The following is a 19050-nucleotide window of genomic DNA, read 5'->3' as shown; positions in this document are numbered from 1 at the left end:
TTTGGAATTTCGAGTAGATCATGTTCTAGATACAGAGCCTGGAAACATTATTTATTCAGTGTTTGGACTAAAAACTTCTTATGTTTTCAGTCAGATCGGCTCAGAAACTAGCACAAAAATGGCATGTATTCACTATTGCTTAGAAACTAGTTTCTGCATTAATTTATGAAATGGCACCAGCAGAAACTGTCTGTGTCTTCAGATGGTAGAAATCTATAATGCAACTAAAGACTAAAATCTGTTGCAAAGGAGAAACAACATGAATAATAGAAGATTTTACACACTCCAAGGAAAAGATGAGAAGCTTCCAAGTTCTTTTACCAGATGTAACAGACTTCCAGCTTATATCGAGATATAACTGTATTCATTGATAAATAATCATAAACAAAATGTATTATAATTATTTCTAAAAAATATCACCAAATAAAAACTGTATGTGACTTAACCATTAATAACACAAAGCAGAAAGATTTCAATATTTTACCTTTAGTGAGTGTCCTGCTCATTGACATTCTAGTTCCTGGTCCAGCCTTACCCCTGAAATAATAGCAGGGAACCAGTCAGAAAACTAATACATTATATGAATATGCATCAACCCACACATATTTTTCCAAGGAAGCTGAAATAACTCATACAAGCTTGAATCTTTCTCCACATTCCATTTAAATTTAAACACCGAAATACATAATACAAATAGAACGAATGCAAATAATTTTCAACTTTGGCATAAAATATTTACTTTCAAGGTATCTTCAACATACTTTTGGAGAAATATATATTACTCAAAGTAATGAAACAGTAGCATTCCACACATCAAAAGTCACACACGCACACACTCAAAATAGTAAACAAAAAGAGCTTAATTAATTTCATTTTGAAAGATTTTTTACATTCAAAATGAAACGACATCAGAATAATGGAAAAAATAATGTAAAAACATAAGCATTAATTATATGGCATACATCACAAAACCGACCAAAAGATATCTCACAAGTACGCAAATAAATATGAAATGCAGCCCAATGTAAAAGACACTATATATAGATCTATATATCATGCCTCAGTACCTAGCATGACAGACATCAAAATGTCTACACAGATTTAGCAAACTGGGAGCTACAAACCATATCTGAGTCTACTTCAGAATCGATACCTTTATGTAAAACTGTTCATTTTGAGCTTCAGAATTGATACCTCTGCTTAGATTACAGAAATTCATAATCAGCATACACTAGCATCATATGTTATACATCACAAAGCAATATCTAAACGGAATACTGTGAAATCATTAATATTCATGGGGGACTAATTTTCGTCAATTTCGTAGTTGAGTCAATCCACGAATTTAATCCCAACGAACAAGTAAAATTCCCATTCATTTTTTGTACAAAAGTTGAAATCCACAAATTCATATCTCCACAAAATTCCTGTTTTGACCAAAACCACAAAATTTCATGTCCACAAAATTAAATGATTTTACAGTAGACACTAAAACTGTTAATTACATATAACATGTAAACAATCAGTCACAGTTTTGTTATAAAACAAACACAAAACCATAGCAAACCACTAGTCTCAGCAGTTATACATACATTAAAGAAACTGATTTTGAAATGGTTGACATTGGTGTACTTTCCCTATAAAAGTAAGTATGTAATGTCAATACCGTAACCATACATAACAGGAAAGTGTTAGGTCTATTTGTAATTAAACTCAAGTACTCTATACAGTTAGACCATACCGGCTAGAACCAATTCAACTACATTTACTGATACTACCACAGTACGTTAATAAACAATTTTAATTTAAACTAGTGGAAACTGGTGTTCTTCCCTTCTGGCATTTTATTTCATGTTTATCAATGGTTTATTGAAATATAACAGAATATTATCTTTAAACTTTTATTGTTTCAAACAGTGGAATCATCAGTTTATAATTTTCACTGCCATGGAACTATACTTGATTACGAAAGAATAAGATTATATACAGTTGGAAACTCTTTCCAAAATCAACACCAGTAAAGATAAAGATATGTATATAAATTATAATATTTACAAAAACATAATGGAAATTATTTTAGAATTAAAATAATTTAATTTATTTTTTCTCAAATTGTTGCTCGTTAATTACCGTCTGCTAGTTTATTAAATTGTCGTCTGTTTTCGTAGATAAACGTGTCATCGATATTGTTACACTTGGCTGATCTGAACTGGTTCCTATTGATACTGGTACCCAGTCGATATAATATAAATACCAATATCTCGTGCAGTTCTCTCACATTTTGCTAGCTACACCGTCGGTAACGTCAAAACTACCCGCCCGCCACACCCTGTATTTATAGGAAACTTTCGAAACATAGAGTTTTGCATCTTTAATTTCGGGCTGGTATTGTAGTTTTAACAACTTGCTAGAATACTTTGTCAGTATTTTATATACACTTTACTGATCTATTTATGTTGTTCTTACATCATCTGTGGAATGTTTTATGAAATTGGTTCAAAGTTGTAAAGGAAATTTGCATAAAGTCCATCTATTTAACAATAGCTAACGTTGATGTTCTAGTTCAAGTTAATTGTTATTGTCCACCCGGTCTTGACGACTGAGTTGTTAGGTACTGCCGTCTTTTTACTTACAATTGCAGGGTTAAACCGTGCCAAAGTAAATTGATGAGGGTGATATACCGGAGAGCAATAACACTGCAGGAGATAACACATCCAGCCATCAAAATGTATGACGGGGCTAGATGTCATCTTGTTACGTGACCAAGGACTTCCAAATGTGAGATGTTCATACCGTGTTATGAAGAAAAAGCTGAGACATTTTGATGCAGTGTATATAAATTTTGTTATTTAAGAAAACGGTTCAGCATGGGCGTGACTATATTTGTATAAGACTCTCCAGTATAATTTGAAAGATTTTATACTTCTTTAAAAAGGCACGGGATAGTTGATTGATATTAATATACGTATTTCTAGTATTAAAATATATAAACTAAATGTACAAGAAGACAATAGTGAAGTAATAAATTTATTAGAATAAGTTTCACTTTTTAAGTTAAATGTGCCGTATTGACATGAAATTCAAGGACAGGAAAATAATTATAGGAAGTATTGACTGTCGTAAATATTATTTCATGTGAACTTAAAAACTTTGTGATCACAGTTGGATATCACTAAGAAAATTCTGCTATTATTTGTGGTAACAATTATTATGTAGGACACTGGCTTTTTAACTGTGACATTTGATAGACCTTACTATTAGTTTTTCTTCATCTTGTCATAATACTATAAGTAAAAGGTGTTTATTTATAATACTGGCTTGATGGATATTGTCGCTCATAATATGTTAGCGGTAAAATTCTGTCGGCCGTGAGGTGAGCGGATACGGTGTCTGTATGTTTGCATTCAAGTTGCGTACTTTCGGGTATCATATGTTTACCAGTTTGTGTTAACTGGATAGTAAAAGGTTTTGCCCTAGTACTTGGCAATTCCTAGTGTTGCGTGTGTTGCGTATGTTGCGTTGCTCTCAGTGGTGTCACTTTGCCTTGCCTTGCCTTGCCTTTCATTGACTCGTGTTGCGGTTTCGCTCATTCTCGGTGAAACCCGAAATGGGTGGAATGGTAGCTCGACGTTCAATTGAAATTGCTGTGTGTTTGCATTTGAGTGATACCTGTTATAAAGTGCAAAGTGTCTTGTGTTGCTTTGCCTTTGAGTGACACCTGTTACAAAGTACAAAGTGTCTTGCGTTACTTTGCGTTGTTTGAGTGATACCTGTTACAAAGTACAAAGTGTCTTGCATTGCTTTGCCTTATGGTCCGTTGTGTTATATTGCCTCGCTTTACATTGGCTAGGGTTGTGCATTTGACCGCATCCCGGTGACACCCGGGCTGGGTTGGATTCACAATTCGAAGTTCGATGGATTGCGCAGTTGCGTTGTTTTTGCAAGCCTTGGGTTGGTGCGTCTGTTCTCCTCTCGGTCGACGGATTTTGCTGTGCTTTTAACGACTCTACACGGTGAGACCCTTGTTGAGTCATGAGCGGCCGATCAACTCCCAATATTGTCAATATACTTTTACTGAATTTAATTAAATTATTACAAAATGTATTATGCGTATGTTTAACTATCGTTGTAAGTATCAATGCATATTCTTGATGAATAAAGAGTGTTGTATGAGATAATTGGTTTTTATTTTGAGTAATAAAATAAAGCTATTTTATTCCATCATATAAAAATTCAATGGAAAACCTAAAAAATACTGTTAAACTTTTTCCAAAATCAATATTGTCACATCATGATTTTGCAAGTGATGTTGCCCAATGAACATTAATCGGTATAGCTGGTATAATTTGGCAAAAACATTAAAAAAAAAATCTGTCAAATAAGAAGAGAATTTTTGTCTGTTTTTGCATAAGATTGAAATATCTTTTACTCACGAACACCAATTTTGAATTTTCACATATGGCTGCACCACAAAATTGCATCTGGTGTTCACGTGCTTTGAGATATGTTAATCTTATAATGAAACAAACAAATATCCTTTATATGTTACAAATGCTATAACATTATTTCTATCATTTATGAACATATGCTACTTTTCCACCCAGTTAAACCACACCAACTACAATTAATTTTTCAACATAACTGATGTAATAATTGAGCCGTGCCATGAGAAAACCAACATAGTGTGTTTGCGACCAGCATGTCAGGATCCATGCTGTTTGCCAACGGTTTCTCTAATTGCAATAGGCTTTGAAAGCGGACAGGATGGATCCTGACCAGACTGTGCAGCAGATGCGCAGTCTGGTCTGGATCCATCCTGGTCGGAAACACACTATGTTGGTTTTCTCATAGCGCAGCTCAATTTACAAAACAATTTTAGTTAAATCTAACTAAAGAACATCTGATTATCTAAAATAAAAAATAATATAACAAAACTAAATAACTACACCTACTATTTAATTAACAATAAAGCAGTTAATGGCATTACAAGCTCTAGCATGTTTTACCTATTTTTTCCTGTAGAAGATCTCGATGAAGTTGGTCTATAACAAGATAGCAGTCGGGGTTATTTAACTGTAAAAGCATCTCTTTGCTTTGTTTAAAATTTTTTGATCTGTATTTCATTTTCAGAAATAATATTCATTTCAATCTTAAATGCTACTTAAAAGAAAGGCTTTCTTCACCTTTGGTTCATTAGTACTACAGGTATTTTTGGCTGAAACTTTTGTACTAAATATATGTGACATTTTCTAATACAGTTACTGACAAATAAGCAAATTAAGTACAATATTCTCTTATATTATCCTTCATAAAAGTTTTCAAATCGTAAGACTTACGTTGTCTGCCTGGAGCTACGTGAACTTCGTGAAGCGAGACTTTTCTCCTGTTCCAACATCATACGGAACTTTTTCTCAGTCGTACTTGGACCATCTTCATTTCTCTTTGGTCGATCTCGATACAGCTTCAGTTTAGTTTCCTTGTACAGGTTACGCTGATCAACGATTCTGATTGCAGGTTTGTGGGTAAGAATATCGTCAGCTTCACAGAATGTGTTAGACAGTCGCGGATATTCCTTATCTTTACTCTGAAATCAAGACATAATATTATGTTGATATACGTACATGTTAAAGTTTAATGTTATAGTTTTGTGTCAACATTTCGGAAGAAACTTAAAATGCTTTCATTTACATACAGTCTGATACCAAATGAATATCTGATATTTGAAAATGATATGAAAGTTAAACATCTGTATAAAATATTTGTAAATTCGAAAGTAGAATGCAGATTTTGTTTATAACTTTTGAACTATCTGAGTCTTCTAAAGTAAAGTATTAGTAGTAGAACTCAAAGCAGATACTTATAAAAACTGATTTGTCAATAAAAGTGTACCAACGACAGCTTTACAAAAGTACAGTCAAACTTGCTCAACACACCACTTTTCAATTCCTTTTTGAGTTGTTTAAGAACACAATATACTGCATTTCGAGATCATTTGTGTTAACGCAACTCTTTCTACCCTTCCTCAAGTTGTACTGTATCAACCCTTCCTCAAGCTGTACTGTATCAACTCTTTCTACCCTTCCTCAAGTTGTACTGTATCAACTCTTTCTACCCTTCCTCAAGTTGTACTGTATCAACTCTTTCTACCCTTCCTCGAGTTGTACTGTATCAACTCTTCCAACCCTTCCTCGAGTTGTACTGTATCAACTCTTCCAACCCTTCCTCAAGTTGTACTGTATCAAATTTTATTCAAATTTGATAACGACTTCAATTTTGACAAAAAACTAAGGAAGTGACTTGAAAGAAAAACGATTGTTCTTATTGAGAAAACAGTTCAAAACTTATGTACACTCGCAAATAAAATTATTTTACTTACAGTTCTTGTTAAAGGCAGCATTTCTGGAGGTGGTATAGGCTTTGGGTGGTATACATTTAGGCCAGGTCGCAGTTTACTGGGAACTATTTCCTGTGACACAGTCTGAGGTCGAGACATACCGTCTGCTGTTGTAGGTGGTGCTGTCACCATACCAGGCTACAAAACAATTACATGCCATGTGTACAGCAAAGTTCTCTAAATTTTCAACAAAGCCCAAGTTCATCAATGCTCTATTTGAAAATCTTAGACAAGGACAATTGCTTTTTCAAAATTTTCAGTTTCACTTTCATTTCTGAAAATGGATAAGGGTTTCTGCACACTTTCTTAGAAATCAGACTGAAAATACAGTACATGGAACAGAAAAAAAGATTAAAAGGATTAACAGTGCAATCTCTGTAGAGCAACACTATTTGGGAGATACAAATATTGTTATATAGAGGTTGTTGTTCTAGAGAGGTAAATTTGGTAGTATATTTCAACTTAGGGAAATTTTGATGATGTTGTTATAGAGAGGTTTTTGCTTAAGAGAGGGCCACTCTGGTGAGGTTGTACTGTATTTATTTTGTTGGGTTTAACATCACACCGACACAATTATAGGTCTTATGGCATTTTTCCAGATTTAATGGTGGAGGAAGACCCTAGGTGCCTCTCTGCGCATTATTTCATCACGAGCCAGCACCTGCGTAGAACCACCAACCTTCAGTAAGCCGGCTGGATGGCTTCTTCCCATGAAGAATTCAACATCCAAAGTGAGGCTCAAACCCACATTGATGAGGGGCAAGTGATTTGAAGTCAGTGACCTTAACCACCCCAGTATTAAAAGGAAGTCGGATTTCTGAATAAGAGCGTAAATGTACATATGCCAAAAGACACAACAAAAGTTAGTGCTAAAATATCACTCACATATTCTTTTGATAAATTTTAAACTCAGCTGTGATCTGAAAGATCATGGGAATGTATATTTTTGTTATTCACACCACTTTTCAGAATGTTGCTATAGTAAGTATAAGTAAGTTACCAACCCTGCTGTCTGTAGGAGTCCCCGACCTAGCTCCCTCTCTTGTACCTGTAAAAAAAAATTTCCCATAGAAATAATTCTGAAATATAAGCATTCCTGTAAATAATTCACAACTTCTGCCAAACAGAATTTTTGTTTCATCATTTATTTTTGCTATCACATTGTTCTGTACAAACAGTCAAAAAAGTGCTGATCAAATAGTATGCACTTTGTGAAGGTAACTTCTGCACAGAGGTGGTAATAAGTGAAGATTATGATGTTATTAATAAATTTTCCATTTAACATTTATCACACTAAATTATAAGAGAGAAATGACTACATGACTGAGTAAATGTGACCACTGTTCAGCATCCGGCTACTGTAACTCCAAACTGGTTTCTTTAATATGTGATATTTAATCCAAGTGACATAAAATCTCAGTCTCTCATTAAACAGTAAGTAATCTATGGGTTTAAAAATCTTCGTGTCAGCCTAGAGAAGACAAATCAATACCTATTATCTATTAGAGATAAGTGATTGAGAAATTAGTCATGTACAGGGGACCTCAATGTAAACAAACACTTGTTTTATGTGTTATTTAATTAAATCATTTATCATTTTACCATGACCTCACTCATTTGTGATTGTAAAATCTCTGGTCTAAACCTTTAAACATTAAACTTCAATCAAATTCCGAGTATAGAGAAATAACTCAAAAATTTTTACTTTTAATACTGAGATACAGGTCAACCCTTACCTTGCTAAATTTCTATAATAAACTTGTCCATCTTCCAATTTGGACAGTACTATTAACTGTTAAAAGGGGTACTAACCAAAAAGAAACTGGCTGAATAGTGAACAGTGCAGATCATGATCAGACTCCATGGATGTGCAGGCTGATCATGACCTGCACTGGTTGCAAAGGCAGAATCAGTCATGCCCAGCATGGTAAGGGTTAAGAACAGTTCACTTAAATATATAATTCATTAGCTAATAATGTATTGTCATTTCTGTGTCTGATATTCACCACTGATATTCTTTTCCTTTTTATGAAAACAAGAATGATGTCAACATTGTATGACACAAGCCCCTGAAAATGATTGACAAAATAATAAAGTAAGTCTAAAACAGGACTGCAACTCCAAACAAGAGGGTCATGATGACCCTGGATCGCTCACCTGAGTAATATGAGCTACATGTTTCAAATGTCAAACTGATGATAAAATATTAAGAAAGTCAGTCGGTCACATTCATGGTCAGTGAAATTCAGTTTTACGATTTGTGTGCAAAACTGTGTATGTCATCAAAATTTCAAGGCTGTATCTTAAGAAACAAGAAAGTAGGTCAGTAGGTCAAGGTCTAAGTCAAGTGACATCATATTACTTGGGGTCATTAGGTAATTATAATTAAACAGTCTTGGAAATAGGATCAGATAATTTTTAAGTATTTTTCTTATATAACTCACATAATAACTAAGTGACCCCAGGGCAGGGCCTCTTTTAATCCCAGGGGCATAATTTGAACAATTTTGGTAGAGGACTACTACACAATGCACCATACCAAATATCAAAAGTCTAGGTCGTATGGTTTCAGACCAGAAGATTTTTAAAGCTTTTTCCTATACAAGTCTATATAAAACTTGGGATCCCCAGGGCAGGGCCTCTTTTCACCCAAGGGGTACAATTTGAATAATTTTGGTTGAGGACCATAAGACAATGCTACAAACCAAATATCAAAGGTCTTAAATGTTGTGGTTTCAGACAAGAAGATTTTAAACTTTTTTCCTTATATAAGTCTATGTAAAAAAACTTGGGACCCCCGGGGCGGGGCCATATTTGACCCCAGGGGGATAATTTGAACAATCTTGGTAGCGGACCACTAGATGATGCTACATACCAAATATCAAAGCCCTAGGCCATGTGGTTTTGTACAAGAAGATTTTCAAAGTTTTCCCTATATAAGTTTTTATAAACCATGTGACCCCCGGGGTGGGGCCATATTTGAACGTAGGGGGATAATTTGAACAATTTTGGTAGAGGACCACTAGATGATGCTACACACCTGATATCAAAGCCCTAGGCCCTGTGGTTTTGGACAAGAAGATTTTTAAAGTTTTTCCTTTCGGTTGCCATGGCAACCACAGTTTTGCATGGAATTCAATTCTTTGAAAAATTTTGAAAGGGGGCCACCCAAGGATCATTCCTGTGAAGTTTTGTGTAATTCTGCCCAGTGGTTTTCAAGAAGAAGATTTTTTTTTTAAATTGTTGACAGACAACGCACGACTGACGACGGACGACGGACATCAAGCGGTCACAATAGCTCACCTTGTCACTTCGTGACAGATGAGCTAAAAAACACAAAGAAACATAAAAGTCCAGGTAATATGCACTTCATGTTGATATTGTCTATTAAGTTTCATTTTAACTGGTTGGAAACTGTAGGCGATGTTGAGTACACAATGTTCTGATGTAGCTGAATTGTTTGAAATCCTCCTTTGAAATCCTCTAAGGGGGTCAATAGTTACAGAGCTGACACAAAACACACTCATATTACTTTTGACCCCTAGGTGTAACCTTGACCTTGAAACGAGCTATCCAGAACATGTGCTCTGCACGTTGTCCCGATGTGGTGAACATTTGTCTCTTTGAAATCCTTCAAGCATTAAAGATTTAAAGAGTGGACACGAAATTGGATGGACAGACGGATGGACATCAAGGGTATAACATAATACTTCCCTTCGGGCGTATAAAAACTTACCATCAAAGTTAGAGAACATGGTTGTCTCCCTTTTACCCTCTATTCCTTGTGAAGGTCTCACAGACAGCAGTGAAGCATCATAGAACTTGTCATACATTGTGTGTACACGACCCGCTAACTTATCTAAGGCAAGTTTCTGAAATAATTTTCAAACAAAATTATGACACAGAATTTAATAGCTTAAAATGTCAGTTATATGAAATAAGGCCATGCCTAAAACAGGAATAATTATAGTTCATCAGCTTGCCCAGAAATATGTGTTTGTATCAATTTAAAGGTGGATTTTGGAATAAAAAACAAAACTGTCTGTATCTGTACTGATGTGCAAGATGTTGCAGTTCGGACAATTACGTGGCCGCTTATAACGCACGAGGAAAAAGCATATTCTTCCAAAAACTCCTAAGTCAGGCGCTCTGTGCACGTGCCGGAAGACCACATTTTTTTAATTTGATAGTATATCTCAGATGGTATATATCGCATGTTACCGTAGAGGGATTTTTTCCGATTTGTGATGAAAATCGGTAGGATCGATTCCCTAATACTGACTCTAAACAAATATAATCACTTCAAAATATCAGCAACTATAAACAAGGGAATGGAAAAAATATATTTTGACCTCAAGTTTAAAATTACAAAATTCTGACAGTGCTAAAACTTTAAAAAGCCAGGCAAGTAATTTAGACCAGAGGGGAAATAACCTATCATTGAACCTTGAGTAATGAAAGATACTAGAAATAATTTTCTTACATGTATATCATTGATATCACTTCCTTTCCTTCTAGATCTCCATGGCAACCCTTCAAAACCTTTGGTTGCTATAAAGAAATATGGTATGTGTAAAGTAAAACAGTTAAGTTGAATTATTTCAACTGTGTCTATTTGTTCACAACAGAATGCAAATATAAAACAGCTAATTTAAATGCTACAAAACAGCTATTATACTATAATGATAAAGATGCTTAAGGACAATAAATGTAACAAACAAGTTGAGATACGCACGTTTCTCTATGAAAGTCCCTGGCAGAGCAAGACCAACATTGTGGTATGACAGGGGATCCAACTCCAGTAGGACTTCAGAGTACTCTGAGTACTCAAACCTGTGGTGCTCGGACAGCCAGTAGTCACGTGCCTTGTCAATGTCGAGTCCCTCCTCAGGCCCACTCTCATCCTGAACCTCCAGTGACTGTACCATGTCCTCATTCACTGTAAATAGTAAGCACATATTAACACTTTACATGTATATATTAAAGTTATGTAAATATACTAGTCTCCGACAAAATAAAAACATCATATTTTTGTATATAAGCAGATAAACTACTATGCTAACAATGTGTAAATATGAAACAAACCGTGTAATTTTAGTATAAGGTAGAGAAAAAAAATTTCTCCTGGCTATTTCAAACTGGACTCGCACTAGAAATGGCTGAATGATTTATGAAATAACACATTTGAGCCGTGCCATGGGAAAACCAACATAGTGGCTTTGCGACCAGCATGGATCCAGACCAGCCTGCGCATCTGCGCAGTCTGGTCAGGATCCATGCTGTTCGCTAACAGTTTCTCTAATTCCAATAGGCCTTGAAAGCGAACAGCATGGATCCTGACCAGACTGCGTGGATGCGCAGGCTGGTCTGGATCCATGCTGGTCGCAAAGCCACTATGTTGGTTTTCTCATGGTGCGGCTCAAAATTTTGTGTAAAATTCCTGAAAATAATTCATCAAATTTCTTCCAAGTTAAAACATTAATGTCTGAAAACAAATAATAGATTATATAAAACAACTGTGTTTTGGTATAAAACAATTGTGGCTATATATAAAGTAAAAGATCTACATGTATGTACACTTTCAGTGAAAACCAAATATGTTTCATATATGTACAAAATTTCTGTGATAATTAATCTACCATTATAAAAATGTGACCATATTATGCTGTCAAATTTACTTCTGATAATGTACAAATTTTTAATCTGTCATAATGTTCTTCACTTGAAACAGACATTGATTACACTTTGGATTTACTGTCTTCTGTCACAAACAGATGTTGATTACACTTTGGATTTACTGTCTTCTGTCACAAACAGACGTTGATTACACTTTGGATTTACTGTCTTCTGTCACAAACAGTCATTTGCAATACTAAAGTAACAAACATAAAACAAGTTTTATCAGAAGGAAAACTTAACAACACAAGATGCTGGCACTGCTACAAGTATAACAGAAATCCATATTACTTTCTGTGACTTTTATAAATGTGCGTTTTTTCTTGTGTAGGAGAGTGAATGGTGAAACTGTACAAAGCAACAGTTACTACTGTCCATATTGCAGATCTTTTAGGTTTAGGATTCTTAAAACTGTCTGTAGGTTACCACTTTACAAAACATCTTTTTCTCTGAAACCCTCACAAAAATTTTACAGACATTTTAAATTTAAACAAGAGCAACACTTGTTGGTGACAATGCTCATTGATCTTAGGCATAAGACAATTGTCCTATGCTAAAAATGTTGTCTCTAGAGTGTTAACATTTTTTTAACTATGATTTGACATAGTGGCCTAGTTTAAGATGTTAGATAACCTGGATTTAAAGTTACCCTTTATCTGATAGAGACAAACAGTCTGACAAAAATTTATGGAGATCAAGACGAAAATGTGGCTTCCAGAATGTTAAAAATTAGACCTAGTGACCTAGTTTTTGGCCTCCGTTAAGCCAGTTTTAAACTTATCCTAGAATTCATAGAGGCAAATATATGTACCTAATTTTTTCATTAACATCAAGTCAAAAATGTTGCCTCTAGAGTGTTAAGGTTTTTCTAAATTTTGACCCAGTGACCTGTGACCAAGATTTTGACCTTAGGTAATCCAATTTCAAATTTGTTCTATATTTCATGGCAACAAACATTTTGACAAAAGTTTATGATAATCAAGTAGCAAATAGGCTTCTAGGATGTTAACAAGATTTTTCTATGATTTGAACTAGAAACCTTGTTAAAAATAAGACCTCAGGTAACACAGATTCAAACTTGACCTACATTTCATAAAAATTTCTCATAAAGTTATAAGAAGATGAGGTAGAAAATAAGGCTTCTATAGTGCTAACAAGGTTTTTCTATTAACTGACCTAATGACCTAGTTTTTGACCCTAGATGACCCAATAACAAACTCATTCAAGAATTTATTAAGGGTAACATTCTGACCAAAATTTTGACCTCTAGAGTGTTTACAGTAAAACTGTTGATGACGCATGACACCAGATACAGGTTGATCACAATAGCTCATCTTGAGCACTTTGTGCCAAGTTGAGCTAAAAAGTGGACCTAAATGAAATTTCAACCAAGAAAATTTCAACCAAGAAGCTCAGTTTTTTAGGTACAAAAATGGTCACACCTCTGGACCTATACAAAAATCTTAATCAACTCAGACACTGACTATCAAGTAAAGTCAATACCACAGATTTTTTTGAAAACTAAGATGAGCTATAAGTCCACATAATAAAAACAAGAGGGTCATGATGACCCTGAATCACTCACCTGAGTAATATGAGCCACATGTTTCAAATGACAAACTGATGCTAAAATATTAGAAAGTAGGTCTTCATGAAGATCCATTGAAAAGTATGGCCTCTAGAGAGGTCACAAGGTTTTTCCATTTTTAGACCTACTGACCTAGCTTGTGACCGCACCTGACCCAGTTTCGAACTTGACCTAGATTTCATAAAGGTGAACATTCTGACCAATTTTCATGAAGATCCATTGAAAGATATGGCCTCTAGGGAGGTCACAAGGTTTTTCTATTTTTAGACCTACTGACCTAGTTTTGGACCGCAGTTGATCCAGTTTAAAATTTGGCCTAGATATCATAAAGGAGAACATTCTGACCAATTTTCATGAAGATCCATTCAAAGATATGGCCTCTAGGGAGGTCAAAAGGCTTTTCTATTTTTAGACCTACTGACCTAGTTTTTGAACGCAGTTCACCCAGTTTCGAACTTGACCTAGATATCATCAAGATGAACATTCTGACCAATTTTCATGAAGATCCATTGAAAGATATGGCCTCTAGGGAGGTCACAAGGTTTTTCTATTTTTAGACCTACTGACCTAGTTTTGGACCGCAGTTGATCCAGTTTAAAATTTGGCCTAGATATCATAAAGGAGAACATTCTGACCAATTTTCATGAAGATCCATTCAAAGATATGGCCTCTAGGGAGGTCAAAAGGCTTTTCTATTTTTAGACCTACTGACCTAGTTTTGGATCGCAGTTGACCCAGTTTCAAACTTGACCTAGATATCATCAAGGTGAACATTCTGACCAATTTTCATGAAGATCCATTGAAAAATATGGCCTTTAGAGAGGTCACAAGGTTTTTCTATTTTTAGACCTACTGACCTAGTTTTGGATCGCACATGACCCAGTTTCAAACTTGACCTAGATATCATCAAGTTTAATATTCTGACCAATTTTGATGAAGATCCATTGAAAAATATGGCCTCTAGAGAGGTCTCAAGGTTTTTCTATTATTTGACCTAATGACCTAGTTTTTGACCGCACATGACCCAGTTTCAAATTTCATCTAGATAACATCAAGGTAAACAAGCTCACCAATTTTCATGAAGATCTCATGAAAAAATATGGCCTCTAGAGTGGTCACAAGAATTTTCTATTTTTAGACCTACTGACCTAGTTTTTGACCGCAGTTGAACCAGGTTCAAATCTGACCTAGATATCATCAAGATGAGCAATCAGACCAACTTTCATACAGATCCCATGAAAAATATGGCCTCTGGAGAGGTCACAAGGTTTTTCTATTTTTAGACCTACTGACCTAGTTTTTGATCGCAAGTGACCCAGTTTCAAACCTGAACTAGATATCATCAAGGTAAACATTCTGACCAATTTTCATTAAGATCCATTGAAAAATTTGGCCTCTAGAGAGGTCACAAGGTTTTTCTATTTTTAGACCTACTGACCTACTTTTGGACCGCACGTGACCCAGTTTCGAACTTGACTTAGCAATCATCAAGATGAACATTCTGACCAACTTTCATAAAGATACCATCAAAAATGTGACCTCTAGAGTGGTCACAAGCGAAAGTTTATGGACGGACGGACGGACGCACAGAAGACGGACGCTGCGCGATCACAAAAGCTCACCTTGTCACTTTGTGACTGGTGAGCTAACAATGAAAACTCTCTGCAATAAGAGATACAAACAAACATTGATAAGTCTGTTAACTTTCATTCTTTCTCATCTCATCAAATAATCTAATTCAATTCAAGATTTAAGCAATCACAGTGTTAAAGCTGACCAAACTTATATCATACATGAAGCGTTAAGATTCGGTTATAACACAAAACATTACATCAATTTTTCATTGACATTTTCTTCTTCTTGGTTCTAATATGAAAATACATAATGCAGTGTAGTTATGATACCATCCCAAAAACAATTATTACAAAGGCCACACAGACATGCATATGAGGGAAACTTATGGAAATAAACATGCACTGTTTCTTTTAATAACTGTGTAATCACAGTGTGCCGATAATCAAAGTGTGCTTTGAAACTGCTGGTTCTTTTTTTTGTTATTTTTTCAAAATGGGCTGGTTCCTAGTTTGTTAAATTTACACATTTTCCTTACAAACACAAATGGTTATCTTTGAGGAACTTTATTTGCCAAAAAGTGCACTTGACCGCATTACTGTTTTTTCTTCTGCCCATATTCTGAAAATTATGCCATCATTGATCAAATATTACAAATAATTAAATTTCAATCACTCACAATACAGGAATTACTACTGTTCTTCATTATTCTCATAATTCATGCAATTTTAAAGTATTACTGCCCTACTTTAAAATGTATAAATTTTGCCAACAGCTCAAATGTAAAACATCAAAAATTGCCATGAATAAAATTATTTGAATCTGCATCATGATGTTTGCTCACTCCACGATGAAAGTCCGCTGTACAGTAAGCAATAATCATTAAACAAACAATATTTATGACTGATTTTCCATCATGATTTGAATACAGCCTGCATTGAATGACTGCTGACTGGGACAAGAATTTCATGCTTTTTTGTCACCTTTTCATCTGAATTCAGCTACATTATGGATACCGTTATCACTGTTCAGATGGGAACAAAAAGTCTAGAATACAACAATGTTTTTTGATGTTTTACCGTATGATGCCAGGACATGGTTCATATCTGCTCCAATTATTTTCCATACAAAGTATAACTGGGCAGCTGGTCTAATTTTTTTACCAAACTAGCCTACATTGTGGGTTGGGTGCTATATACAGAGATCAATAAATGCTTTTGGGTTTAGGGTACTCGTTACGCTGGATTTATTTACCTCTATTCCCAAGCAAACTGTTACAGCATTCTTCGCTGTCAACAACTAGATCTATCACAGTCAATTAAATATATAATGAAAACACCTTGATTCAGTTTAAATACAGACATCATTCGTTCTAGAGTGAAAATAAGCACTACGGTATATAAGCAGCTTGTATTAAGTTAACCAAAGTCACATTTTTATGAACTAGCATTCAAGTCTTTACAGCACATATGAAGCCATAAATTTAAGCTTCTCGCTCTTTTTTTTTGAGAAAACTAACACAATTTTTAAGTCAAAAAAAGTTGCTGTGTAATTCTAATTTAATTCTGAGTTCTCCAAACACTGGTTCCATTATTAATGGAATGTAAGAAATGTGCAAGTTCAGAAAAATATAACTTGGCAATAACAGACCACATGCTTTCACAAGACATTAACACATGCAGCGGACATATATAGCATATCTGTTCCTGGTTCACACTAAATACATACCCATATCTCGAAACGTTACCCTACGGGGCCCTAAATTTTACATCACAACATTTGAAATTCTTGAATTTGTTTATCAAATATCAAAATAATGTCACTGTTTTCTCTTCAATATTTGATTGCTGAATGCTAATTACAAAATAATAATATATATCAAGACTCTGGGCAGGAAAATACTATTAAAATAAAATCACTACATGGAGCCCTTATACCTACAAATAACATAATGATATTAGAAAAGCAGACTCTTCTCTTTATTTATAACTGAAGAGTATTTCTGTTCCTAGCGCTTTCACTTTCTATTTAGCAATATAAATCCTAACACTCCTAGCAAGTCTAATAAAAAGTAATAAATATAAAGTAATGTAAATACATGTTATATGGTAGTACTGTTTTACGCTATCTGTATTTACCTCGCCTAGTCTGTCTTTTTGGTGTTTTTATAGTGACAGTTTTCTCCTTGTGGAACGACACCTCTGTCATAAATGCTGGATCAGCTTCTGAATTATAATAGACAATATTCACATAGACTTATTATTGTTACCATATTTAACTTTAGAAAGGAAATGCAACATATATATTTTCTTTCAAGAAAAGGTCATCTTGTCTCTTATATAGAAGCGTGCTACCATTCATTTCTCTATTAACTTCTGCAATCTACAAAACTGACATTTTGAAATAAGAGTAAATTCCTTTCATATAAGTATTACTGCTAATAAATATGTTTAAATTCTTATCCATTAGTCTGTTTATAAAATTTTACTTGTTAGTAATTGAGAAAGAGGAAAACTGCCAAACTAAATCTCGGCAGCAGTGCCACTGAAGTTTTGCCATTTGTTCAAAACAGAAATTTAAGGAGGTAGGTTACCTTCATATGTGTATGTGCGCATGTCCAACCGGAAGCTAATGTGACGATTTACGATGACGTTTACGACAAACTAAATGTGTTTGTATATTCATTCTTCTGAAAACAGATCATGAACCTGTCTTCGATCTGATGCTTTATGGCTTAATAATGTAGAAATAATGAATAAATTGCCGCAGAAACGCTTCAAAACAATGTTGCTTTAAAATGACGTCATTGACGTCATGACGTTACGTGTCAGTTACCGCGCAAAATTAATAGCTTTTATCTTGAAAGTACGTAATTCTGTGCATTTACTTTATTTCAACTATTTTCTAATAACCATTATTTGCTGAAATATTTTTATGAGTCTATTACTCTGAATAATAATCAATATTTTGCTTCTTTTATGTAGTTATAGTGAAATGTTATGCGGAATATAAGAAAATGGACGATGGTAACCAATATTATTTGGAATATAGTTGGGTGAAAGGTAACTTGTTACGGCCATTTTCAAATAAAAAATCTAGCAGTTTGATTTGTAATACCTATTTTTCAGGTTCTGTTGATAATTTGTTACTTATATACTTAAATAAAGATCTAAAATTGTTCAAATTTCAGTAGAAAATTGTGGTTTCTTGAATTAAATTGATGTTACCATGGGAACGAAGCCCGTGACCTATGTAGCTAAATGTAAAATTAAAAAGCGTTGACACTGGTCTATTTAAGAAACACAGCTTCGGCTTTTTATTTTCATTTCAACAATATCCATGAGAAAAATAACAGCATTCTGAACGATTTTTCCATGAAAAATGCCAGACTAGGGGTACTGTTGTAAGTATTCTAAGCTGTGAAATTTGTTTGAATTAATCCAAATAACACGAAAATATAACTTACGTTAGAAATACTATGTTTTAAAGCTGCATTAACTAGAAAGATAATCTTATTCAATATTTTTTTATAAGAAAGTACTACAAAAAGCAAGATATAAGCTATTTTAAACATCTCTGTTGCCATGGTTATTTTAAACTTTGAGAAAAATAGGGTACCATGTAAAGTGCTTGGTATTTTGCTGATGATATTACCCAAATATTCCATGTTGGACATTAACAGAATGACACTGAAGTCGTCGAAAACCCGTATTTTTATACAAAGTTGTTTAAAAATGAGAGAAAATGCGTTACCATGGAAACACGAGCCCCGCGACATACACATTTTTAGCTTTTATTAGAAAGCTAACGTGCATACTAG

The 19050-nt window shown here is 34.4% G+C and overlaps 1 protein-coding gene across 10 annotated transcripts in view; it reads right to left on the bottom strand.

The window, feature by feature from the left end:
* The window catches only part of LOC123563746 (uncharacterized), an 85033-nt gene that overhangs the window by 48708 nt on the left and 17275 nt on the right, over window positions 1–19050 (bottom strand). For 5 of the 10 annotated variants that reach the window (XM_053535361.1, XM_045356729.2, XM_053535384.1 and 2 more), the window contains exons 8-18: window positions 17369–17455; window positions 16959–16988; window positions 11130–11333; window positions 10878–10945; window positions 10131–10266; window positions 7399–7442; window positions 6377–6532; window positions 5337–5584; window positions 5007–5042; window positions 1593–1637; window positions 485–537 (exon numbers count right to left, since the gene is read on the bottom strand). In XM_053535361.1, the coding sequence (XP_053391336.1) occupies window positions 485–537; window positions 1593–1637; window positions 5007–5042; window positions 5337–5584; window positions 6377–6532; window positions 7399–7442; window positions 10131–10266; window positions 10878–10945; window positions 11130–11333; window positions 16959–16988; window positions 17369–17455 (1107 nt within the window). The remainder of the gene's footprint in view (window positions 1–484; window positions 538–1592; window positions 1638–5006; window positions 5043–5336; window positions 5585–6376; window positions 6533–7398; window positions 7443–10130; window positions 10267–10877; window positions 10946–11129; window positions 11334–16958; window positions 16989–17368; window positions 17456–19050) is intronic. The other 5 variants (XM_045356733.2, XM_045356736.2, XM_045356735.2 and 2 more) reach the window with 3 other exon arrangements.

Source organism: Mercenaria mercenaria, chromosome 2 (genome assembly GCF_021730395.1).
Source record: "Mercenaria mercenaria strain notata chromosome 2, MADL_Memer_1, whole genome shotgun sequence".
Lineage (NCBI taxonomy): Eukaryota > Metazoa > Mollusca > Bivalvia > Venerida > Veneridae > Mercenaria > Mercenaria mercenaria.
Note: the sequence above shows the minus strand (reverse complement) of the source record. Positions and strands in the feature narration are given on the sequence as shown.